Here is a 26706-nt window from a genome sequence, read left to right on the forward strand (position 1 = left end):
GGATTTAAGGTGTACACCATTACACCTGGCAGAAATACTACTTTTTTTCAAAGAATTTGTGAGCCAGGCACTGTCAATTCTTGTCTGTAATCTAAGCATTTGGGAAGCTGAGGCAGGAACATTGTTACAAGTCTGAGCCCCTTCTGGGTTGCATAATGAGTTCAAGACAACCCTGGGCTATATAGCAGGACCTTGTCTCAAAACTAAAACTAAAAAATAAATTGTTTCCAACATTATCAATTTTCAACAATTTAATATTAAACTATTTTGTTTGGTTTCTGTTTATTTTTACATAGAGCTTCTTCTTAAAGCACCAGAAAATTTTAATTCAATACCTAATTTGTACAAAACACATTGGGTCGTAGAACTTAGCTATGTGGACACATTGGCCATCTGATGAGAAAGGTCATATTAAATGGGACTCTAGTTGTACTCTGGAACAGAAAACAGTTATATGGATTTTTTCTACAATACTCACTGGAGGCCCTGGGAGCTCTGAAAGGGAAATCCATAGATTAGTCATTTTCGACTGATTTCAATTTCAATAAAATAAATACCAAAATAAATGTACAAGAACTTTTTTGAGTTAGAAACTAATAAAGATCTCTGGGTGTAGAAGTCCTGTAAAAATCCCACTCATAAGTTAATATATTCTTTTTGTTGTTGTTGTTTCTGAGACAGGGTCTCACTGTGTAGCCCTGGTTGGCCTGGACTAGCTGTGTAGAAGAGGCGGCCTTCAAACTCACAGAGATCTGCCTGCCTCTGCTTCCTGAGTGCTGGGATTAAAGGTGTGAGCCACCACTCCTGTCCTTATTCTTTTTAATACGAAATATTTCTAGCCAGCATACAAGTGTAAATAAACAAAAAGGAAGAGTGGTTTACCCGTCATTCAGTTTTGCCAGAACTTTGTGCTCCAAGTGTTTCCTGTCCTGTTCATATTTTCCCTCCTCAGAGAAAACCATCACCCCAAAGTTCTCATTGTGCCTTAATTACATGTGTACCAATAAATATTCTGTAGTCGTTTTGCCTGCTTTTACAATTTTATAGAAATAGGGTCATATAATGTGTCCTGTTGTAACATATTTTGTTCCATTCACATTACGTTGGAGTTTCCTCCAAACCTGCCTCTTCCCTGCCCCTTCCCGGTTGGTTGTCCACATGGGCACCAGTACACTAATTCTCTCTATGATAGAAAGACATTATTTTCTATAGCTGCCTGAGAAATCATTACAAAGGGCCTAAAATAACCAGATTTGTTTTCTTCTGTCTTCAGAATCCAGAAGCCTGACATGAGCATCACTGGGCTAAAATCAAGGTGTAGGCAAGGCTGCTAGGGTCCTTACAGAGATCCTGGAGAGAATCATTTCCTTGGATTTTCCAGCTTCTGGAGACTGACTTGCGTTTGTTAGTGTGGAGCCCCTTCCACAGTCTTCAAAGATAGTGACATGATGTTTCTCTGATCTTGCTTCTGTCGTCACTGTTCTTGATCTGACGCTGCCTTCTGCCTCACTCACTTTCTTTCTTTTAAAATATTTTGTTTATTGGCTGGAGAGATGGCTCAGCAGTTAAAAGCACTGACTGCTCTTGCAGAGGACCTGGGTTCAATTCCTGGCACCAGCATGGCAGCTAAGAACCATCCATAAGTCCAGTTCCAGGGGATTCGATGTCCTCTTCTGACCTCTTTGGGCATTCCACTATACCCATACAGGTACACTTACATGCATTCAGGCAAAACACTCATATACATAAAATAAAAATAATAAATAAAATATTTTGTTTATATGTATGTGTGCATGTGAGTGCTGGTGTGTGTGTCTGAGTGTGTGTGTGCCATGGTGTATGTGTAGAGATCAGAGGACAACTTTCTTGAGCTGAGTATCTCCCTCCACTATGGGTTCTAGGGATTGAACTCAGGTCCAGGTTTGCATATCAAAAGCTTTTACCCACTGAACACTCCTACCAGTCCACCATCTTTCACTTTCAAGAATACTTGTGATTGCATCAAGTCTACCTAAATAATCTGGGATTGTTTCCTTATTTAACTAGTATCTTTATTTTTATGTGAAATGCAATAATGTATAACAGGTTACTAGAGTTAGCACTTGGACATCTTTGGGGTCCTCTATTCTGCCTACCACCAAGACTATACCAGGTTATATTCCCATCAGTGGCATGAACGCTTCTATGGCTCTCATCCCTGACAACATTTGGTCTTGACAGAACTTGGCTCTTGTTGGTTTTTGCTAACCTGAATGGGGTAGAAGATGGCATCTCAAGTTTTGTTTTAATTTCCATTTCCTTGATTGCTTTTGAGACTGATTATCACATATACATATACATGCAGATAAATGTGTTTATATACATACACATGTCTATATATGTCTCTATGTGTGTATCTTTTTTTTTAATGTTTATCGCCTCTCCTGTGATTTGGCCATTCATTTTCTTTGTGTATTTTCTATTGGGATGTTTGCACTTTTCTATTAATTTTTAGAAATAGTGCTGAATTTTATTAAATTCCTTTTCTTATCTGTTGACTTTTCACATGATTTTTCACTAAACTGTCAGTGTAGGAAGTTAATAGTCTAATATGTAACCAATCTTGCAGTCTTGGAATAAATTCCATTAGTCGGTGTATTAGTTATTTTTGCTGCTGTGACAAAGTATCCAAAAGAAAAACTTAGGGGAAGAGGGATTTATTTTGACTTAATCTATGGTTAGCTCACTCCATGCTGTGAGCCTCTGCTGAGGTGGGAAAGGTGACTTGGTGGTAAGCAAAGCTGTTCACCTCATGGTGTCAGAGAGAAAGCGAGAGAGCGCCTTCTACAGCAGGCTTTTTCCTTCTTTCCCTTTTGTTCCATCTGGCCCTCAGCCTACTGGATGGACCACCCACACTCAGGATTCAGGGTAGGGCTTTCCCTCTTTTGTCATTTTCCTAGAAATATCCTCACAGACACACCAGAGGACTTCTCAGTCCAATACAGCTGATACACAAGACTAACCATCAAAGTCTTGAAGTATTTTATGTACATAATGTTGGCTTTGCTTGACAACTATATGTATGGAGTTTGGTGTTGATGTTTTTAAATAACACGAGCTGAGATTTTCCTTTATGTATGTATGGTCTGTGTCTCTTTTTGGTATCATACTTACTAGACAGATAAAATTTGGCACATTCCCATATCCTTTCTTCTCAGAAGTAGTTTATATAAAGTGCACGTGTGTGTGTGTGTGCGTGTGTTTGTGATGTGTTCCTTGAATATCTGATAAAAATTGTCTATCAACTATTTGTACCATGCTTTATTTATTTTACTATATCAAATGTTAAATTATACAGTTTGTTTCTGTGTCCATTATTATCCCTCCTCCAGCATTAGAATAATCAGTTAACAACAGATATATCATTTATGTATATATATCTATATATAGGATATATATATATCCATCTCTATCTATCTATCTATCTATCTATCTATCTATCTATCTATCTATCATCTATCCTAGTGAGGCCATTTCCATCTTTTCGGCCTTAAGTACTTCCAAGCATGCTTACTAGTTTTTAGATTTAATATTTTTTGTTTCTGTTAATTCTCTCTCTGATCTATTGTTCCTTCAAATGTTTAGTATGTTTGACCCTGAATTCGATTTTACTGTGACAGATAATATATGCATGTGCATTCCAAATATGTAAGGGCTTACCTAGTCTCAAACTCTTAGGAGGCTTGTTAAGTCACACATGCTTTCTACTTTCTTGTGCAAGGGCAGAAAGTGAGGCCATGTTTATTGAAACCCAAAATGCAGTCAAGCATTTTGTGGGAAAACTACTACTGGGTACTTTTCTTGCTTTTTAAAGGGTTTGTATTAATGTTTTACATTTGTATTACTACTATTATAATGTAAACAGATATCAAGGTATTTTGCACGAGGGGGTTTTCAGCTGTCATGGACCTTCATATGTGTCAGAAGGAGTCACTAATTTAATTTTAAAACATAATCTTGCTGGGCATCGTGGCGCATGCCTTTAATCCCAGCACTTGGAAGGCAGAGGCAGGTGGATCTTTGTGAGATCAAGATCAGCATGATCTCCATAGCAAACTCCAGGACAGCTGGGACTACAGGGAGACCCTGACCCTGCCTCAAAAAGACAAAAAACAACCCAAAAAACAAAAAAACACCATAATCTTTGCTTCTGAGGCTTTTAGAATAATATAATATCCACATAATGCTAGATTATGAAAAAAAAAACCCAACATTGAAAACGAATTTATTCTTTTCTCCCAGTTCTTTCCCCTTTTACTATAGGTTAACCAAAAAAAAACAAAAAAAACACCATAATCTTTGCCTCTGAGGCTTTTAGAATAATATAATATCCACGTAATGCTAGATTATGAAAAAAAAACCCAACATTGAAAACAAATTTATTCTTTTCTCCCAGTTCTTTCCCCTTTTATTATAGGTTAACCAAATTGTATGGATTTGTTACTGAAAAGTGTTTATGAAAGAGCAGCTACAACTCCAGAGGGCAAGAACAAGTCAGAAGGGACTTGACTTTTAGAATCATAGTTCTTTCTGTCATTTTCTACAGCTTGGATTTGAGAATGTGCCCCAAAGAAAAGGAGAAAAAAGTTTTCTATAATTTAAGGGATTGTGAATTACTGAAAACTCACACAAAGTACCAAAATGATGCTTCTCGCCCACACCTCTGTGTCCCCATCCCCCAACGGTGCTACCAATTCAAGCTATAGCAGCTAATCCTCAGAGGGACCAGCCAAGCCCGGTTTCCCTCCTCTTTCCCCTCTGACCCTCCTCTAATTAATCTGCCTGCAGTGAGCCTCCGAGGTTTAATATTGCGCAACCTCCACGGCTCCCTCGCCCTCCCACCCAGCCCCCTCCCCCAAATCCAGGGGAACTCCCTCCGTGCTGTGCCACCCGGCATTACTCATTCGTCCGGGTTCAGGCTTTCGCGGCGTTTATTAAGGGCTCGCCTCCTGCCTCACTCTACTCTCCCGGGCTCAAACTCCGCTCACTGGAGAAGCTTGCGTCTTCCCTCCCGCCGGCTGCGGAGCGAACTTAGTCTGTCCCGCGATGTATCTCCCCGGGGTTCTGCTCTGTGCTCTCTGGTCCGCAGTTTTGGCTGAGAACTCAGATGACTATGAACTCATGTATGTGAATCTCGACAACGAAATAGACAATGGACTGCATCCCACCGAGGACCGTAAGTTCATTTTAACTTTCATTTAAGTAAGTTCATTTTAACTTTCACCCTAACTACACACCCCATTTTCGGGGATCCAAACAATATACATATTTTTTGTAGTCAATGAAACAAGCCAGAATCAGACTTTGTTGGGTAAGAGGGAGTACTGCCTGAGGAAAGCGAGATGGTTTAAATTATTTTTGTAACATACACAGTGAGTTTTACTATATGAAATCGCTGATCTTTGGCCGTCTTTAACTACATAAATGGCTATTTCACAGAGTTCAGCTTAACCTATACGGAATGAATGGCTCCCGTGTCATTTGTGAGAAGTTTAGAGCAGTTTTGGAGGTATCCTTAGAAGGAAGGGGATGCTGGGCAAAGGATGCAACTGGGGGTCACTAAAGGAGCACAGCCACGAACGGCCTGGTAATCTGTGTGTATCTTGCGCCCTAGCCACGCCGTGCGACTGCCGCCGGGAGCACTCGGAGTGGGACAAGCTGTTCATCATGCTGGAGAACTCGCAGATGCGGGAGGGCATGCTGCTGCAGGCCACCGACGACGTCCTCCGGGGCGAGCTTCAGAGGCTGCAGGCGGAGCTGGGCCGGCTGGCGGGCGGCCTGGTGAAGCCCTGTGCCGCCCCGGGCCCCGCAGAAGCCAGGCTAGCGCGGGCGCTGGAGCAGCTGCTGCAGGAGAGCCGGGATGCGAGCCTCCGGCTGGCGCGCCTGGAGGATGCGGAGACCCGGCGGCCAGAGGCTGCAGGGCGCGGCCTGGGCGCGGTGCTGGAGGAACTGCGAAGGACACGCGCAGACCTGAGCGCGGTGCAGAGCTGGGCCGCCCGGCACTGGCTGCCTGCAGGTAAGCACGAAATACACTTGGGGGCGCGGCGGGGAGGAGGGGGCGAGACGACGACACCACCGTGGCTTCTGCTTTGTCCCGGAATGAGCGTCAGGCTTTAACCGGAACCCCCACACTTAGAGCCCAGAGCTCAGGCATGCTTATGCAAGGCAGGCACTTTGCCTTTTAAAAGTATTCGTCAGCGGGAGGAGCTCAAAGGAAAGCGGGGATTTAACCATCAACCTGGAAATAGACATCAGAGGTCCCTGACACCAGATCCGTCCAGACACTGCAGGAGCTCCCTTGGCAAGTGTTATAACTGTGATCTCTCCCGCTGTCCAGCGTCCGTCCGTTAGGGATTTCCACGTCTTCTAACTTTATCCTGCTCCCTCTTTGGGAGACCTCTGATCTCCCCCACACTATTTCAGGGCTTAGGCTAACTTTTAGCGCGGTGGCCCAGCCCCTCAATGTCGGCTCCTCCTCCTCTGTCCTGAGCTGTGGAGTAGGATGGATCTCCTGCAGAGTCAGCAGAATTCCACAAGGGTCCCCCAGGGTCTGTGCGAGTAGTTAGTTGTACAGTGAAGGTCAAGGGGCTTCTCCTTTGGAATCAAACTCATAATATCAGGTGCAGGAGTCAGAGCCTGTAGGTGACCTCTTTATTTCCCTAGGGACTCAGAGAATCAGGGCCACACGAAAGAGAGACTGCTCGGACTGTATAAGACTCGTCAAAGGCCCACAATTCTCCACAAAGGTCTTAGTGGTTAAGGGTCAGAAAGAATATGCTTTAACGTTAGTTAAAGAAGCAGAAGACTTGAGCCCAGTAACACACTTCTTAAGTTAGAATTTCTGAGGTGTATTATTGTGAATTGTTTTAGAAAATTAGTGCTCTATGTAGGAAAATGGAGCTTGCATTTTTCAGAGAATCTCAGAAGCAAACAAAGCCATTCTATCCCCTATTTCCAAGCAAATGACTCTTACAAGCACCCTCAGGAGCATGTTTCATTCAATTACAGAATCTGTGCTGAAATCCTAGCCTTTCCTAAATATTTGAGGACTGCTTGTCAGTACAGAGTCTCTCTCCTTAAACATTGTGTAGCCTTCAGAGAAAAAGCATAAAATCAAATCTAAAGCTAATCATTAATGTGATAATTCTGTGATTATTTTAATGCTTGAATTTCTTATTTTGCAAACTGTTTAAGGTTATTGTACATATAATATACCCCCAAAAGGAAGAATTTTCATCTTCATGTTTGCTAGAAGTGGGATACATTTCTGAATTCTAAAATGCTAATTCTTAGTACACCCAATAATATTTACCTGTAGGCTTTGATTCATCCTTTCTTGGCCTTCTGCCAACTTGGCTCCTAGAGAGTTCCTAATCACACTGTGGTCAGCCTCCTGAGAACCTGGTTTTAATTTTGTTAGTCTTTGATAATATAATTACAGAGACTTATTAGTTAAAAGTCATTTTATGAGAGCGTTTCTGACATTTCAAAGAAGTTTCAACAGCCTCAATCACTGCTCTCCAAAAGAAGCCCACAAAACTACCTCACTGTATGAACTCACGTGGCTGCCATAGCCTACAGGGAAGCCGGGTCTCCCAGACACAGTCACAGACCTCCTTGGAATGCAATCCTGCCTGCTTGACCTTGTTTAAACAGGAAGGTGGTTAATTAGATTGCAGTGGGCACCCTCTTTAATAGTACTTTACTGAAACTTACAGAGGCTGGGATATTTCAAATGCACACAGATATGACAATCTTTTTTTAAATTAAAATTTATTTTTATTTTATGTGTATGAGTGTATTGCCTGCATATAAGTGTACCTGTGTCATGCAATGCTTGCAGGTGTCAGAAAATGGCGTCGAATCCCTTGGAACTGGAATTACAGATGATTGTTAGCCACTATGTGGGTGCTGGGATTTGAACCAGGATCTTCTGTAAGAACAGCCAGTGCTCTTAACTGCTGAGCTATCTCTCCAGCCCCAATATGGCAGTATTTTGCCCCATGATCTCTATTTGAATCAATGAATGTAGAGAAAGAATTACAGCTTGCAAATTTATTGAAAATGCTCCATTTAAAATTGCTTCTTTTCCATGAAACAATTCAAGTTTTCAAGAATGACAGTACCAGTTTTGTGCATTGGAAGAATAGTGCAGTTTTTCTAAATTTCAATATTTTCCTCTATTATCACTAAAAGAACTACATTGGTTTAATGTTTCCTGGACAGATCCTAGCTCACTTGCAGGAGTCTCCCACCCGTCATAGACTTTAAAAGTCTTTAATTCTCAGAAAGTTGGCTTGTCAAAGCTAGCTTAGAGCACATGTTCTTTAGGCTCTTATGAAATGAACTTCGCACATGAATTTAGTCTTTAATGAATTCCTTCTTTATTGAGAGTGCTATATCATAAAGTAAAGCCCACCTCTTTAAGGTTCTAACATTAATATTTCCTAAGTCTTCAGCACCTTCTGCTTCTGGTGTGACCCTGAGATGAGCAAAGGTGGAAAAGAGGAGTCCCTTGTACCCATGTTCAAAAAGCCCCTCGTTCAAAAGTCTCCTCCTCCTAAATTTTCCTAGCAGAAACACATTCTCTAACCAAATCCTTTGGAACAATTCACTATTTTTAAAGGTTTTCTGTAGCAGTTTAACTAATATTTGTAAATTTTAAGCATATCCTTGGTCTACCCAGTTTTTGAGTGCCATACTTGTTGCTTACAGACTTGAAGAATCCAGAGGGGTCTTTTATAGATAACACTAAAGGCTGGAGAGAGTATAGACTTCATCAAAAACTTCATAATACTCATTAGTAGTGAAACAATCTGAACTCAGGAGTTCTACTGAGAGGCAGTATAATGTGTTGGTTAAGGGAGGTGGAGGCAGAAAGATCAGAAGTTGAAGATCATCCTTAGCTGCATGACCAATTTGAGGCCAGCCTGTACTACATGAAAACATTATTGCAAAAACCAGTAATCATATTACTATTATTGTAGTAAAATACAACAATAGTTTATTACAAACCTTGCACAGTTCACCAACATCCAAGAATACATGGTATATTAAAATGTGTCCCCCAGTGATATTGCTATTCTAAACTTTGCTTAGGCATGCTGATAATGACTACATAGAATGAGCTAGGTCCATTGAATTTCACCGGTTTGTTATTCTAGGAGCCTGGTGAAGAGAAGACAAGAGGGAAAGAGGGTGGGTTATAAATTGTTAGAAAAAATAGGATCATCTGATGTTAACTCCTTGTGACTCCACATTTCAATTTAAAAAAATAGTAAAAACAAGAAAGAACGGGAGGTAAGTACTCAACATGGTTTTTGTTATTTTGTGGGTTGGGTGAGTTGGCACTTGTTTGTATACTTCTTTGTTCAGATGCTTCATTGACTAAGCCAACTGACCTGTCCTTATTCTCCTTTTCTCTGTCCATGGAGATCGAATGTGAAGCTCCCTAAGTCGTAGGCACTGCTGTATCTAGTTATCAATTATAGTTAACATGCTTATATTAAAATAACCGAATGCCAAAAATAATTCTGAATTAATTTGTAATTTTTTTTCTCATATGCTTGTTTGCTACCCTAGGTTGTGAAACAGCGATTTTATTCCCCATGCGTTCCAGAAAGATTTTTGGAAGCGTGCATCCTGTGAGACCAATGAAGCTTGAATCTTTTAGTACTTGCATTTGGGTCAAAGCCACAGATATATTAAACAAAACCATCCTGTTTTCCTATGGCACAAAGAGGAATCCCTATGAGATGCAGCTGTACCTCAGTTCTCAGGCCCTAGTGTTGGTGGTGGGTGGAGAGGAGAGCAAGCTGGCAGCGGATACTATGGTTTCCCTGGGAAGGTGGACCCATCTGTGCGCCACCTGGAGTTCAAAGCTGGGGAGCATGTCCTTGTGGGTAAATGGGGACCTGGTGGCCACTGCTGTGCAGATGGCCACAAGTCACACCGTTCCTGAGGGAGGAATCCTGCAGATTGGCCAGGAAAAGAACGGCTGCTGTGTGGGTGGGGGTTTTGATGAAACATTAGCGTTTTCTGGAAGAATCACAGGCTTCAATATTTGGGATCGTGTTCTGAGCAAGGAGGAGATAAGAGAGAGTGGAGGAGAGGAGTCTTGCCACATCCGGGGAAACGTCGTCGGGTGGGGAGTCACCGAGATTCAGCTCCACGGAGGAGCTCAGTATGTTTCCTAAGTATTGTGAAACTCTGCTTGAAGCCAAAGGAGACTCACATACATGCCAGCTGGGAAAGTCTAAAAACCTCAGTGTGTAATAAGAACACTCGAGACTAATGAAGGAGAGACTTGAGTTCCGTCTTTATTTATCTTGGCAAAATACTGAATAAACAGTTGAAGGGAAGACATTGGAGAAGGCTTTGGGGGATATTGTTACTAGACCTTATGCTGTGGTGCTTTCAGATTAATGTCCCGTCTCTGACAGATAAACCCTCAAATAATTAAACAGGATGGGCTCTGAACAGAAGGATGATTGTGTTACTTATCTTTGGTCAATTTTGTTTTGGCCAGAGATGCATTTTATATTGGAAGAATAATAAAACAAGATCTGTTGTCCATTGTTCATTCTTATTGATATGTACCTTATTAGAAAAATATGATGAGAAAAAACATATTTATACCACAATGTGACTTATTAAAAAATACAAATGTAGTTTATGTGTTATAATCAAATGTCCCTTTTGGGAGAAGATAGTTGTGTAAATTATATTGTGAAATGGGTTTGTATTAATTTTATTTTTGTAAAGCACTACTGTAAATAAAATGTTTTATAAAACTTGTGTTCTCTAGTTGTAAGTTTGAGACATTTTAAAGCAAATCCACACTTTCCCTTTTTCATCTAGAGTAGGCAATTGCTTTTCAGAGACCATTCTGAAAAAGGCAATAGTTAATACTGTTATAGGCAAGCTGTATAGCTGTTACAAGATTTGGCTTCCTATAAATCTTAAGAAATCGAATCTTAGCTAAGTAAATTCATCTTCTTGGTTTTTAAGTTTTCACAGCTGAAGAATGCAGGGAATAAATGATCTGATAAGTCTATGAGCTTGTACAACTTTCTGCCCTTTTGTAGTATAAACAAAAACATGTATTGTCTGAGTTTTCCAGGTAGATGTTAAGTGTACAAGGAACAGTTACAGGCATATCCAGACTTTTGACATTGCAGCATGAAGTCGTCATCACAAAGTTCACATTCAATAGCCACATAAACAAATTACAAAAAATTGCAAAAACCTCAAAAAAGCTCATAATGCTGTATGTAGGTTAGAATTTTGTGTTGGGCCACATTTGTCTGGGATGTATGCAGCCTATGGACCACAGGTTAGACAAGCATGCTAGGACTATCAGAGGAGAGCACTGAGAATCTGGAAAGGAAATAAAGCCCATCCATTCTCTTCCTTGCAAGGGAGAGGCCACCTAAGTCCTTTTACATTCACGAGTCTGGGTAAAACCCACATCAATCCAGCTCTTTCCTGAGGACTCCATGCAAGGATTGCTAGAAGAGCTTTACAGAATTGCTGCAGAAATACTGTAGAACCACAGTGAGGATGTATCCTAAAGATAAAGGCTGGAGGACCAACAGGGCATTTCCTGCTCATGAGAGGTGGCAAAGAGGGCCAGGAGTAAATCTGTTACTAGCTGAGTGTCCTTATACAGTCTCTGGATCTTCTCAGTAAAAGGAAGGGACTGGACCTAGTGTCTTTCAGAAGTTCCATGAATGTAATAATTTTTTAGGATGTTCACGATACAAGTACAGCTTCATCTCATTCTTGAAATGTACAGTCAGGTTGATGAGTCTATAATACAATGATCAGTTATCAGCTGACAGATATTCCAGTCTTCCACTCTTGAAGATTACACTTTGGCCCTATCTGTTTAACTATTGCTTGTGTGACTGAGTTCTCATCTGGAAGAAACACTAGACCCAAACTTAGGCAGAGAGTTAGGCATGTTTTTACTTTCTTGACATGTTTCTGCACAAATTAGGTCTGTTTAGATATCCTAGAAGATGGGAGTCAGGATAATCACCAACTCATATACTGACAATATCAAGTGTAAGAAAGCATACTGATAAAACAAAAAGCATGAAAGAGCAAACAAGAAAGTAAAGCAGTCATTGAGTAGTAAAGGTAGAAATTTCATCTGCTATGACAGTGAGTCTGGAAAGGTATTTATTTCAGGTATTTCTGATTGCTTCTTGATCTCAGTTTTACCTTTTTTCCTAAAGAACAGAATTCTAGTTTTAGCATCATACATGCCCACTGAGAGTACAATAGGTATTTTTAGTATTACTTGAAACCAGATGTGGCCTTATGACCAATATTGAATGATCGTGTATGATGCATGTGATTTCCTTTCTCTTTTTGCTTGATTAGAGTGTGTAATGATGGCTGGGATTTCAGCAACATATTACAGTGTGAGATTTTGAGCAACAATATAGCAGTCTGGGTTTCTGATGATTGTGAAGCTGCCAGGCCTGTCTTGGGCTGCTGGCTCCTGGACTTCTTTGACATGAAAGGAAAATAATACATCTATCTTCTTTAACCCATTATTATTTGTTGCACTCTAATCTTGATCCAATATTTTTTATTTTAAAATACAATACACTTTATTCTCTCCAAAACACTTAGTATATACCCAGGAAAAAAGCTTTATAAATTCCCAGGAAGCTAAATATTTGGCTTTAAAAAAATTAAGTAACAGTACTTAATGAGTTTAGGATATGTGGGTGTGGTGGTTTGAATGAGAAATGTCCCCCGTAGGCTCACATATTTGAATACTTGGTCCCCAGTTGGTAGTGCTGTTTGGGGGAGGTTATGGAACCTTTAGGAGGTGGAGCCTTGTTGGAAGCATGGAGGGTTTTTGAGGGTTTATAGCCTCTCCCCATTTCTTGTTCTCTCTGCTTTCTGTATGTGAATGAAAATATGACCAGCCAGCTTCTGCTCCTGCCACTTTGCCATGCAATGAATGCCATGCCATGCCTTCCCTGCTAAGATGGACTCTATCCCTCTGGAACCATAAGCCAAAATAAGTACTTTCTTCCTTAAGTTTCTTTTGGTCATAATTTATCACAGCTACAAAGAAGTAGCTAAAACAATGTATATCAGTAAGAGGAAGAAGTATACAGTGTATAGAACTGAGACAAAATATCCAAAAAGAAATATCAGTTTGCTAGCTTGGTTTAGCGTATTGGTACATGTTTTTATTCACAATGTAGTTCTTGAGAGCATTGTCATGATGGTGCAGTAGAGTCATTTTTCAAGATGACTCATATTATTAGGATGGGAATGTTTGTGCACTGACATATAATGCCACACATTATTATTGTTGTTGTTGTTATTATTATTACTTGTATAGAGTAGGACGAGCAAGCTTCCTGGTTTTCCTGGGACTGTTCCAGCTTTAGCAAAGTTCCCATCTCCCAGGGATTCCTGCATTCCTGGGAAAACTGGGGACAGTTGGTCCCTCCTGTACATATTTATGTATGATTAGTAGAGCAACATGCAAAGATGAACAAAACACAGTTGATATGTTTTCCTTATCTATTACAATAACATTTGGCTTTTAAGTATTAATTCCTTTAATATATTAAAAGCATTTGATTATTAAGTATAGTATTTTAGAGCTTGAAATTTATAATTTGGTCCTTAATTGACTTCATCTTAACAAAGAACTAGATTTACAAACAAAAAAATTGTAATTGATTTTTATTTCACTTCTTCTCTAATCTTATATTAGAAAGTTTTTTGAAAAGTCTACTAGAGCCAAAATGTTTCCAGTATTGTCTTTTAGCCAGTTAAAAAGCAGTATTCCTAAGGTTAAAAAAATTGGTTAACGTAATTATGTATATTTCTTTATATTAACCATGAATGAATTCCATGAATATAAAGGTATCAGATTGCTGATCCTTGCATTTGGCTCAATCAGTTTCAACTATAGAAGAAAGTTTGCTCCAGTGTTTAAATCTCGGCATCATCAAGTACTAGCTTACTAATTGCCAGACATTGTCAACAAATGCTATCAATAATCTTTATATGTCTTAAATTATATTACAAAATTTTTCTACCTCAATGAGGGATTGTTATACAAATATTAATATAAAGTGCTTTCTGAAATATAAAATCATTGTTGTAATAAAATAGATTCTTAAAACATGTGTCTTCAAACGTGTACCTAGTGTATGAAAACATAAATATTCAATCAAACAAAACTACAACAAATAGATGAGCATTAGGATTCCTTCGCATTGTGGTAGGTGTTTTCAGAGTTCAGCACACAGATGGCCATGTCTGTACGGGCTTCCTCTACCTCAGAGCAACATCTGCTGGTGAAATGAAGAAAGTGCAAACTCAGCCTTACATCAGGTCAGGGGCTTGGTTTGGTTAGCAGTGCGGCAGAGGCCCTGTTCTCTTCCACAGTGTCTCTATTCTTCAACTTATGCTTGGATTAACTTTTTTAATGTTCTATTTAGTGTTTTCCTGTGTATATTAAGTTTTGGGTTGCATATTTGTAATAAGATTTCTTAGTGGCTTATTACATAGAAAATCCGACAAGCAATTTTTCCTTAACAGCCTATGAGAGGAAACAAAATCTTTTCCTTTACAAGGAACTATATCATGAATTTTGTGTGTGCTATATGCACATACATGTATGCACACATGTGCATACACACCTGTATGCGTGCACAGAGGCTAGAGAAGAGCAACAGGTGTCCTCCTCTATCACCCTCCACCTTAGTCCTTTGAGACAGGGTCTCTGTCTGAACCTAGAGTTCTAGTTTATCTGTTTATCCTGCTAGGATGGCAGCCAGCAAGTCCCAGGAATCCTGTCTCCACTCCCTATGGTGCTGGAGTTTGTAGGCATGCCTCGTGACCACACTCATGTTAAGTGGGTGTTGGATCTGAACTCAGATCCTCATAGTTGTGTAGCAAGGGCTTTTAATTACTGAGCCACCTTTCCAGCTTCTGTCATGAATTTTTGATGGCTGAGTATTTCTCTAGAGATTGTGAAATTCCATGAATGAATATGGTTCCACCTCCATATTTTAATATGTACCTGGTACATCGCAGACGCTTGATTAGAGATGACAGTGACGACATAGTGGTGATGATAGTGATGATAAGAAGGATCACAGTAATCACTGGTAAACTTTGGGCTGAGTAATATGTGTTTTATGTCTAAACTTCTTCTTCTATACACAGCACAAATAATCCCTGCCACAGTACATGGGAAGTAAACTTTCTATCTCCATTTTTCTGAGACAGCTCACCATTTAGTGGTTTGACTCTTATCTCACAAAGAGAAAGAAATCAGACAAATTTATCATAATTAACTGGACAATCTTTCAGGCTGTTGACAGCATGTCAGGAAGGAATTTGGACTCTTGCTGAGACAATATTACATTTTTTCCCCAAAGATTTTCTTGTTAAGTTTCAAATCATTTGAGATCATCTTGTGGCTTATGTCAGAGGTCGATATAAAAAGCATGTGCATGGAGAGACATATTTCCTTGTCTTGACCACTGATTCAAAAATACAGAGGTAGGGACATCTCTGCTTGCAGATTTAAAAGGAATGACAGGCACCACACACGTCATAGAGTTCCAGATCAATACTTAGAAAGGCTTCCCTACAGACCCTCAAATAGCCATTTTAATTTTGGGGATACTCTCTTTTTAAAGGTCTTCAATAATGTCAGCTTCTTGGGTGAAAGATATGGTAACTCACACTACGCTAAGCATTGGGTGTGTTTTTATCTTCTGATACTGGACAAGTAGTATAACCCATCTCCATATGCCAAAGAATATGTTTGAAGAATTTTGCAGGACCACAGGCAAACCACTCTGAAAAGATTCTGATGTCACAAAATGCAAAATGACTTGTGGTATGACTTAAGAAGAAAGTAAATTCACCACCCAAGTGACATCCTCACCTTAGTTTTTTATTCAAGGGGGGAGGCATTAAGTATTTCTTTATTATAATATTAGTCTAAAGTTCTTTTTAGCAGCTATCCCTTATCAAAATAAAAATATTACTAATTTTCCCTTCTTAAAAATAGACTGAACTTTACTAATGGAAAGGTTAATGTTTCACTTTTGAAATTTAGATCTTTATCGTATTTGAAATGAATTATGTTTGTTGTGATCCGGACAATTATCACAGAACCACTTACTGAAATGTTTACTTCTCAATTGAAATGATTCCCTGCCATATATTCAGTTTCTACTTTGCATGGATTTACTCTGTCCCCTCTGCTCTGTTACATGGACTCCTTTTCTCTTCTTGCTCCAGTACCTCGCCGCTCTAATTACTGACTTCACAGCCATGAAGTAGCAGGAAAATGACTGCTCCTTCTCTCCTATGACGTCTGTCTCCGTTTGAAGAATTGCTTGGGCTGCCTCACCCATTCTATCTGACTTACAAATTTTAAAATAAGTTCATTATCTTCTACAGAAATCTTAGTGTTTTATTAAAATTTCACTATATTTATTGAAGGTTAATGTCTTTGCTATACAACATCGCCCATCTCTGGACATGGTATATTACCACTCATGTTTATCCTTTATTTGACCACTTTCAAAAAAGTTTATAATTTTATTCTCAAAAGCTACACATATTTCCTAGGTATTGTATATAAATCATATTTTTTAAACATAATATCTATCAATTCCCTTCTGATTATTATAATAAATATTGGAATCTATTTTTTGTGGTCCAACCTATTGTTTCCAGTGCCATACTAAATAGAAACAGTACAGTAGCATTCTTGTCTTGTTTCTGGCTTTAAAGCAGGCTTCCACTGTTACACCATTAAATATATGAATGCTCTCTTAATTATGTTAAGGAAGATCTAAAATTTTTCTAGTTTGAAGCTTTTTTAATTTTATAAGACTGTGTTACTGATAACATGATGGCTTCCCTGCTTTTTCACTTTGAATGGTAAGCTATCTTGCATTTCTGGGATAAACACAATTGGGTCATTATTTATTTTATAAAATGGGGATACCAGTAGCTCCTCCCTTATAAAATACTAGGGGAGAATAATGAATCAAAAGATAAGTACCTGGGGTCTAGCAAGCACTCAGCAAATGTGACATATTCTTTTCTTTAAGCATTGATGCAAACATTTTCCTAAAATGTTTATTTACGATGTGTCTATGCTCATGTTGGAAATGAATGTATATTTTCCATTCTCATCATGTCTTTGTCTAGTGTGGATTTGTGGCTATAGCAGACTTAAGGAATTATGCAAAGCACATACTTGTTTTACAGTTATCTGGAAGTTTAGATAGGAGTCTAACTTATACATTTGTTAAAATTTGCCAACAAAGGTAAATGGAACTATTTTTATGTAAGACTTTTTTTTTTTTTTTTTGAGACAGTGTCCCTGTAGCCTCAGCTGGCCTGGGACTCTCTACGAAGACCAGGCTAGACTTGATTGCACAGAGATTTGCCCACTTCTGCCTCCCAAGTGGGATTAAGGCATATACCACCTCACCCTACTTTAAAACATTTCTTAATGATTGATTTAAAGACACTAGTATAAATGATTTGTATATATGCACATTTTTCTATCCCCTAGCTCTCAAGTGTGAATCAACTAACACTTAATGTCTTTAATCTTTCCAAAAGAGAACCTTTTACAATTTATTTCTCATTGGGAGAATTCAGAAAAAACAAGAGAGGCAAATGGAGCCTAAACAATTTGAATAAAATGATTTTTAAGCTTATATTTAATGTAAACATTACATATTTAATCAGTAATAAGGAAAAATAGCAAAAATTGGCTTAGAATTATTCAAACATTGTCTTTAGGAGTAAATACTTAAGTCATTTCATAAGATTTCCCATAATTGAGTTATAAACACATATGAAGAATTTGGTTTGTAATATATAATATGATTCTGAAAAATATAATCAATGAAATAATAACAGGGTAGACACCATCAGCACAGCAAGGCTCCCTGTCTTTGTGGTCAATCTTTCAATCCATGGTGTTTTGAAATGAAGATCAGAGTGGCTCTGTTTGCAAAATTTATAGTTGACAAAGACCTTGGAAAAATTGCAGACACATTGAGATGCAAGAAACATTATTTCATAAGATCTTGCCCTGGAAAAACACTGAGCTGAATCTCATAAAAAAAAAAAAGTACTTAAAAGTGTAAGTAAGAACTTATGTAAGCTTAAAAGAACAACTGGAAACTCAGAATGCAGCAGAAATTGTTGGATATACTGAAAGAAACTTCATTTAAAAAAAAGCTTTGAAGATTTAGTGAATGATAAGCTTGGTAGAAATTAAAGACGTGATTATGTGGCTGAAAAAATGTTGCCTTAGGCTTGTAAACAAGGAAAGGCATCTGTTTTAGTTCTTATAGAGGTGGAGTTAAGAAAATTATGGTCAAGTATGAACTGTACACTGTGTGGTGCTAACAAGCAAGCCAGAGAGAATATAAAAGAGGACAGGCCACGTAGACAAGAGACCAGGTGCATCTTGCAAAGCGACTCAGAATTCAGTCGTCATTTGCTGAGTTAGTGAACTAAGAGGGAGCCTAGCTGTTTTGACTGGAGAAGACAACAAGAGGCAGAGGGAGGAGCGGAGACACAATGAGTTAGTCTCATGAAAGCTCAGCATGTGAAAGAGGCCCAGGAGGAAGACTTTAGCCAAAATTGGGAGGCTGCATGGAAGGAACATCTAATTCACGGTAAGAACCAAATACTCCAAAGATAATGTGGGTTTTCTAAGGAAACAGCAAGTTCCCTGAAGCTAAAGAGATTCAGATAGAGGCCAGCAAGCATGATTATCATCATCACCATCTTAGCTAAATTTTCACTGAGAGCAAACTTTGCTGTGGTGTTATGTCATTGTCTCAAGGCCTATTTACACGTGAAGAAACCAAGGCTCAGAAAAAAGAAAATGCAGCCAACATTCAGTGGAGATCCAACTGTAGAAGCAGTTTTGGAGTGAAATGTCCAGGGCTTGACTCTTGCTTTTTACGTTCTCTAAGATTCAGCTGCCCAGCAATAAAATGGCACAGTGGCCATTTGTGGTTTCTGTGTACCAACTGTTGATTTACACAGCAGCCTAGATGCCTTCTGGAAGCCACTCCTTCTTGACTTCCCACTGATAGTCCTGCTACAGCTGATTTGTATCCCTTTTCAGAGGGTGGCTGATGATCTCAGCACAGACAATTGATACACAATATCCACTGGCAATGATATATTGGTTTAGAAATGGTCAGGTGGCCAGTGCCATATCAAAAAGAGAAAATGAGATTGGATATGGATTTTATGTAATTGGTACTCATGACAATGTGAGCTGGAGGGTATGAAGGTCCTCACCACGGAATGTGAAAGTAAAATAATCCACAGGAAGAGAGATGCGGCATGGCTTTTGGGACCATCACTGAACCCCAAGCCAAGTCAGAAGGGAAATCTGATGGATCCATGGACTTTTCATTCATGTGCCAATGAGTTCCTCCTCCTCTTCCTCCTCCTTCTCTTCCTCTTCTTCCTCCTCCTCCTCTTCCTTTTCCCCCTTCTCTTCCTCCTCTTCTTCCTGTTCCTCCTTCTCTTCTTGTTTTTTCCTCCTCTTCATCTTCTTCACTGAGTCATTTATACCTGAGTTTTCTGTTACTTAAAATACTACTAACTGGTAAAATGGGATAATCTAATTTCTGTTGTTGAGTTCTTATATTAAGTGATCTAATGGGTATAAATGGATTAATATGGTTGACATGAAAATTGTATGAAATAAACTCTATCATTATAATGTTGTAATGGTGTCATTGAGTGAATGATCATCAACTTATTTTGTGGGAGTAGAGGTACAGGAGAATGAAGATTAGAATACTACAAATCAAAGAAGTTCGAAAGGTGAAAAGACACTGCAGGTTAATCTGAAAAGCAATCCCAACAATGATTACTAAAGCCGTTTGGAGGAACTATCAGACACAGACTTGCAGAGCAACAAACTTACTTCTCAAAATCCCTTCTGTTCTACAACTCTCATGAGTGATGCTGGGGATTTAGAGTCATATCAGTCTTCAAAATCTAAACCCTGGAATGTGCAGCCCCCAACCATTCATGGTTCAATTTGCCATTCACTTTATGATAATTTTCCTAGTGTCAGATCAAATAAACCAAATCATTTGTTTATTTCAAATGCTTGCAGTGAATTTAGACTGTATTTTGTGTTTCAAAGATTTCTTTGTCATTGAAAGAGCATTAAAAAAGCTCCAAATGAATGAGCTAATTTCTTGGCAGCCATAAAGAGATAATTCATTAAAAAAATAAATCTGTTCCTTGCAAGTCTACTTATCATAGTTTTAAAATGTTTGGTGTGTGTATATGTTTGTAATTCCTATGAAATTTGTTTCAAAAAATGTTTCCAAGGTGGTTAAAAAAGCATAATTGCTTTTCTGGACTATCAGCAAATACAATCACATATAAAGTGAAATTAACAATTTAATACTGCAGCCAAAGAAAATTAGGGATGAAAACACTGACAAGTATTGTTAAGGGTGAGTCTTTCCAGGAGAGCACAGGCTGAGTGATGAACTTCCACTGTATCTGGCAATCAAACATATCTGGGCATATGGCAGACACTGTGGCAGACTGGTCTAGGGTGGCACTAAGGAACCTCCTTAGGATCATCTGATACTATGAGCTCAAGGTAGGGACACACCTTAGTCCTTGTAAGCAGTAGGCATTCTGAGAACTGGGAGACTATTTGTTGGTAATCTCAACTTCTAGGTGGATGGCTGATTTCAAGGAAGAGAAAGATGGGGCTATGGTTTTAGTTTAGTTTAGTTTTGTTTCCAGTAATGGAGATTGAATCTGTGCCTTGCTCATCCAGGTGAGAGCTTTACCATTGAGCTGCACATCTGCAAAGAGTTTTAGATAAGACAAAACTATGTATCTTACCACAAATGCACTAATGCAGCTTGTTGCTAGAAATGAGCAACCTGCTCAAGGCTTCTCCACCAGGGTGTAAGACTGGGGAGACTGACGACTGTTCTGCCAAAGGCTGACCACAGACTCAAGGTCTGAGGATTGGTGGCTCCTGAAGCTTCAGGTGAGTAATCAGAGACTACCATTCTGTCAAGACGGCATGGAGCCTCTGGACAGATTCTACTCCTGGCGCTCTACCATAGCTTTGAGCTAGCTAGTTGCACGGTAGGTGGTAGAGAATGCCACCACAGCATGCCCTACTGGGAAGCCTGGGCAAAAAACAGTGGGCTGTGAGCTGGCATGGGTACCTTGGGCAAAGAGCACATTCAAGACACCCTTGGAAATGACAAGAAATACTGGAACTTGCTCCGCAGGGGCTGAACATTTTGGGGGTTAAATTAGCAATGTATGAGCTGAGATATTATAGACTCTGGTGCATCATTAATAAGGACTGGGAATATCTGGGTGAATATCAAATAATATAATATATTCTTCTCTGACCCACAATCTATAAAAAGACAAAGACTGGTCTCTGATAGGTCTGAAACCAAAGGATAAAGACATATTTTGTGTGAATTAGTTTGATGGTCTCTTTGATCCAAATGTTATAACAAAAAAATGTGTCCTGATTATTTTTTGGTGGTGTTTGATGTACTTGTAAATCAATTCCAAATCATGATCACATCAAAGAATGTTCACATGTTTTCTGATGTATTTTATTTAACCAAAGCTATTTCTAACTTTTGGAAAACAAAGGGGAAAAATGCTTTGGCCTCTACAACTCATAGTAGAGAGGCCGCTCTTACTTTGTCCATGATAGAGACAGGCTCTCTACAGCCAGGAGTTAGACATGTTGACTAGAATCATGGCCAAAATAGCCCTCCAGACTGAGAATGCAGAGTTGGTAGGGAGCTTATAACTCCTCAGTGACTGTAAGTAATTTATCTTCCAGGTGAAAAGACAGTCAACCAGCTACAGTGACTTTAGGTCATGGTCACAAGTCAACTAGTGGCAGAGCAGAAAATCTAACGTGCCCTTCAGTGTGCTGGGCCTCCCTATGACCAGCCATAAATGATTCATGAAATTACTTTTAAACCACTCAGACATGTTCCCAGCTCTGCCTTGGCACTGTACCTTGGAGTATGCTCTTTATTATCAGCTCTGTGTGATCAGCCAGGAGCTCGGCCTTGGTGATGGCAGCCAGGGACAGGTAGTTAGACATGTTCCTGCACAACTCCTTGTTACCTCTGTGGAGGAATTTCACTGCGATGGGGATGGCTAATACCATCACAGGGGTCCGGTTATAATTCTGAGGAAATATAAGAGAGCAACAAACAAGTGACTGATTGTTCATTCATTATCCATTCACCCAAAAAATATTTATCAAGCTAAGCTCCCAAAGTTACAGCTGTGAAAACACAGGCCGTGGCCTGTTTACATGGTATGTGGCACCCTTGGTCTTATAGGGGGTTTAGAGGCACTACTAAAGGCATACTAAGTGGAGGGTACCGAGGGAAAAAAGAAAGAGCACCCATCCAGTCAGGGGGTGTCAAGAGAGACTTTCAGGAGGTGGGGGCATCTTAGTTTAGACTGAAGAGATAGACAGGAGATGGCTGGGTATAGGAAGGGAATGGGAAGAAAGAACTGCTATGGAGACACAGAGGTGAGGGAGCTCTTGGACCATCTGGGGAGCCGTAAATAAGTCAACGTGGCTGGAATGTGTTATATGTGAGGAAACTGGGGGAACAGGAAAGGCCAACAACTGCATGGTTATACAAGCTTGGCTGAGCAGTTTGGAATTAATCCTGAGGGCAACCAGGAGTCACCCAGGAGAGGAAGAGCTCATTAGAGTCATATTTGAAGGAAAATAACCAAAGGAATGTTGACAAGTTGCAGTCTGTTTCTTAAAAACTAAAGTTTAAAATTTTTGTTGTTGTTTTCTAGAATCAATCAAGGGTGAATGGATGCAGAAAATGTGGTTTATATATACACTGGAATGATACTCATAAAAGAATGAAATCCTGTCACTTGCAGCAACAGCACATTGTAAGGTGGAACAAACTAGATATGAAAAGACAGCACTATATATTCTCACATGTGGAAGTTTAAAAAAGGTGATTTTATACAAATGGGACTGAAGGAGATCAGATAATGGGTACCAAAAATACTTATATAGGTAGGGCGAGAACTAATATTCAGCTTACCAGAAATGATAAACTTTCAAGGAGAGGAAATGCTAATTATCTTAATTTGATTATTATACATTGCATACATGTATTGACTTATCACACTGTATGGACAGGTATTATGTGTTAATTCAAAAAATCCTAAAATTTTAGCTAGTGAGATTCAAAAGAAAAAATAAACATAAAACTAAAACCTGAGCTGGGCGTGGTGGTGCACTCCTGTAGGCCCAGCACTTGGGAGGCAGAGGCAGGCGGAGCTTTGTGAGTTCAAGGCCAGCCTGGTCTACATAGTGAGTTCCAGGACAGCTGGGGCTACAGGGAGACACTGCTTCAAAAGGACAAAAACAAAAAACAACATAAAACAAAAAAACTAAAACCTGAAGGAATTTTGGATGCTACAAAAAAACAACATAAAACAAAAAAACTAAAACCTGAAGGAATTTTGGATGCTAAAATGATTCTCTTCTTGATTTATTTTGTGACTGATCATTCGTGTCTCCTAAATGCTGCTATCAGCATCTAGCCACTTAATTAGTGAATATTTGGAAGATACAAATTATTTTATGAGAAATAAATTGTATATAGTCACTACCACCAGCCCTACCAGTTAACCTATGGGCTGAACACAATGCACAATGTATTGGGGAACTAACTTCAAATGATTTTATTATAAATAATGAATGGTTATTTTTCTCTGTGTTATAAATACTTGTCATTCTACGTAGGGACTGGGCCTTCTACTAGTTCCTATAATTCCAGGTTTAAGGGAGGTCCTCAATAAACATAATAAACGGAATTATTAATGAAAAAAATGGGGTTGGAGAGATGGCTCAGTCAGTTAAGTATCTGCTGTCCAGAACCTGTTTAAAAAGCTGAATGTGGAACACGTGCCTGTAATCGCAGTGGGGGGTAAGCAGAGACAGGAGGAGTGCTGGGGCTTGTTGGCAAGCTAATCTTGCCAAATAGGTGAGGTTCAGGTTCAGTGAGAAGACCCCATGTCAAAAATTAAGAGGGACAGCAATACAGGAAGACACCTAACATTGAACCGTGGCCTCCCCATGCATGTGTGTGTACACACAGGAACATATGAACATAAATATAAAATATATAAACAGAAAAGAAAAAAAAGAAGATAATGTAAATCTGTTGTTGCCACTGGGAACATAACATGGTGGAAAGGGCACGTGATGGAAAACAGACTCTAGATTCCAACGTAGAAACTGCGAACTGTCCATCAGTGCCTGTTTCCTTCCACTGTTTTTTAATAATCAGCTGCTGAATTTCTGCTGGGGATGACACATGGTTACAGACAGTATTTCTCAGTCTTCCTTGCACTTAGAGGTGGACATGTGTAAAGATTCAGACAATGTGACAAAGTTGACATTAATATTTCAACTTCTAGGCTACCATTTTCATGAAATGACTTGTTTGTTTTGTTTTGTTTTGAGACAGGGTCTCTCTGTAGCTAGCTATGTAGATCAGGCTGGCCTTGTTCTCATGGAGATCTACCTGCCTCTGCTTCCAGAGTGCAGGGATTAAAGGCATGTGTCACCATGCCTGGTGTGACTTGGTTTTTACTCCCTTTTTCCATTTCAAGCTTGTTGGAACAAGGATTTGGTAATAAGGATTGAGGCAATAATCTTAGATCATGATGAAATTATATGTTTAGTAGTACAAAGAAAGTGGAAGGAACCACGATACCAGTCCTGGACTGACACGCCTGAACTGTTTGATGAGAGACAAAAAATGTCTTATATTGTATAGTTCACTGTTCTATTTAGGTAGCTAAGCCTGCATCCTGATTAGTACAATGTAAGCCAGGACCATATTCATTCTTAAAAATGTCCTCTCTAGCATATAGGGAAAGTTACATCTTTAAGCAGTATAAAATGTAGAATTTCACCTTAGCACAAATCTTACATTAAAGACCAAAGGAAAAGCAGGAGGCAAAGACAGCCACTGATATACAGGGTCTCTGAGCAATATTGTGTCATTTTGGATATGGAGCAGTTGTTCAAAAAGGATATTTACATGAGATAAAATAGCATCTTGACCTTTACACCAATCATAAAAATAAGTTCCAGACAAATTGCATATTTAAAAAATAAACAAAGGTTGAAAGAAAAGGATTCAACACCCCTGATGGCCTTGGGTCAGTGAAGATTTGTCTAAATCTAACTAAAAAAATCTTAACATAATAAAGAGAAAACTCATAAAGTGGATAAAAGTGCAAACTTTTAATCAGTCAATATCATTAAGACAGTAAAAAAATAATCAAAAGAATGACAAAATATTTGTAACATACTTATTCAACAAAAATTTACAAGCACCCAGAATATACACCAAGAAATTCCAAATAATTAAGAAAAAGACATGCAACCAAAGGAAAAACTAGGCAGAAGATTTGAATAGATAATTTACAAAACAAGATACAGAAATAGTCCAAACACGTGAAAATTTGCTCAATTGCATTAAACATTAATTCTAGTCTGGATTCTAACTACAAAGGATTTTGTTTAGTGGGAAATCAAGATATGATATGAGCTCTTTTATGAAAAAGAGGCACAGTCATATACATTCAGACTTCAGTTGTTTTTAAAGTAGACTCAAAAGTTAGTATAAGCATAGAATTGAATATTGTATCTTAAACTAGACACCTCCTATCTTAAGATTTTGTAAATGATCATGGCCTGCAGTGGTGGCAGCAAGCCAGTCATTAGTATAATAGTGGTGAGACAGTGTCAAGATGAGTCACTGTTCACACCGAGTATGTGAGTCAAGCAAAGGAAATGTGGCATGGCCGAGACTACTCATATGTTAGTGAATCTTGGGAGCCATAACATTGTAGCAGTCATATCTTGATATTTAGTCCATAAACACTTTCTTGATGTCACAGAAAATGTTATTGATGTGGCTTCTCTCCCACCCCCAGATCTCTAGACCTGTGCCTAACATCTATTCATCATTCTTTTGGAAATTCTACAATAATTCCTCTTGGAGGAGGTTTCAGGTACTTCTAATAATGGCATTTGCACCCTTGGTCTCCTGAGTGATTAACTGACTCAAAATATGGCCTACCAGAGAGTCACATGCCCCTAGTCCAAATAATGGTCAAGATTAAGCACTTTACTCAGTTGAGTTAAGGAGACTTGAAATGGCTCTGTGGTTAGGATTCTGTCTCTCTTGCTGGACTGAAGCCTCAGAGAAGGGCAGATTAAGAGTAGGTGCCAGCATCATGTGGCCTTTGTAGGTAGAGAGAGAACCTATATGAAACTTGAAGTCAGAGAGACAAGCTGTGAGAAATCAGGTTCTGTTAAATACCATTTGAGCTCCATGGTATAGCATGTACCTAATCCATCTCTATTCCTAAATTTTTCTAAATGAGTCAATTAAATATCTTTTTCTTAAGCTTACTAACTTCCCTAGCCAGTAGGAACAAAAATGTTTGATAATTAAAAAACATTTTTATTAATTCTTTGAGAATTTCATACAATGTATTTTGATCATATTCACTTTC

General features: G+C 39.0%; 2 protein-coding genes across 3 annotated transcripts in view; one reads left to right on the forward strand and one right to left on the reverse strand.

Moving 5' to 3' along the window:
• Positions 1 to 26706, reverse strand: part of Veph1 (ventricular zone expressed PH domain containing 1) — a 243699-nt gene that overhangs the window by 187062 nt on the left and 29931 nt on the right. For both annotated transcript variants that reach the window (XM_008837452.1, XM_008837453.2), the window contains exon 3: positions 22138 to 22312. In XM_008837452.1, the coding sequence (XP_008835674.1) occupies positions 22138 to 22312 (175 nt within the window). The remainder of the gene's footprint in view (positions 1 to 22137; positions 22313 to 26706) is intronic.
• Positions 4905 to 10835, forward strand: Ptx3 (pentraxin 3). Its single transcript, XM_008837451.1, has 3 exons — positions 4905 to 5215; positions 5654 to 6055; positions 9622 to 10835. Exons 1-3 carry the CDS (start codon positions 5086 to 5088, stop codon positions 10233 to 10235), a joined length of 1146 nt encoding a protein of 381 aa, XP_008835673.1. The 5' UTR covers positions 4905 to 5085; the 3' UTR covers positions 10236 to 10835.

Source organism: Nannospalax galili, unplaced genomic scaffold (assembly GCF_000622305.1).
Source record: "Nannospalax galili isolate Female #2095 unplaced genomic scaffold, S.galili_v1.0 scaffold617, whole genome shotgun sequence".
Classification (NCBI taxonomy): Eukaryota; Metazoa; Chordata; class Mammalia; order Rodentia; family Spalacidae; genus Nannospalax; species Nannospalax galili.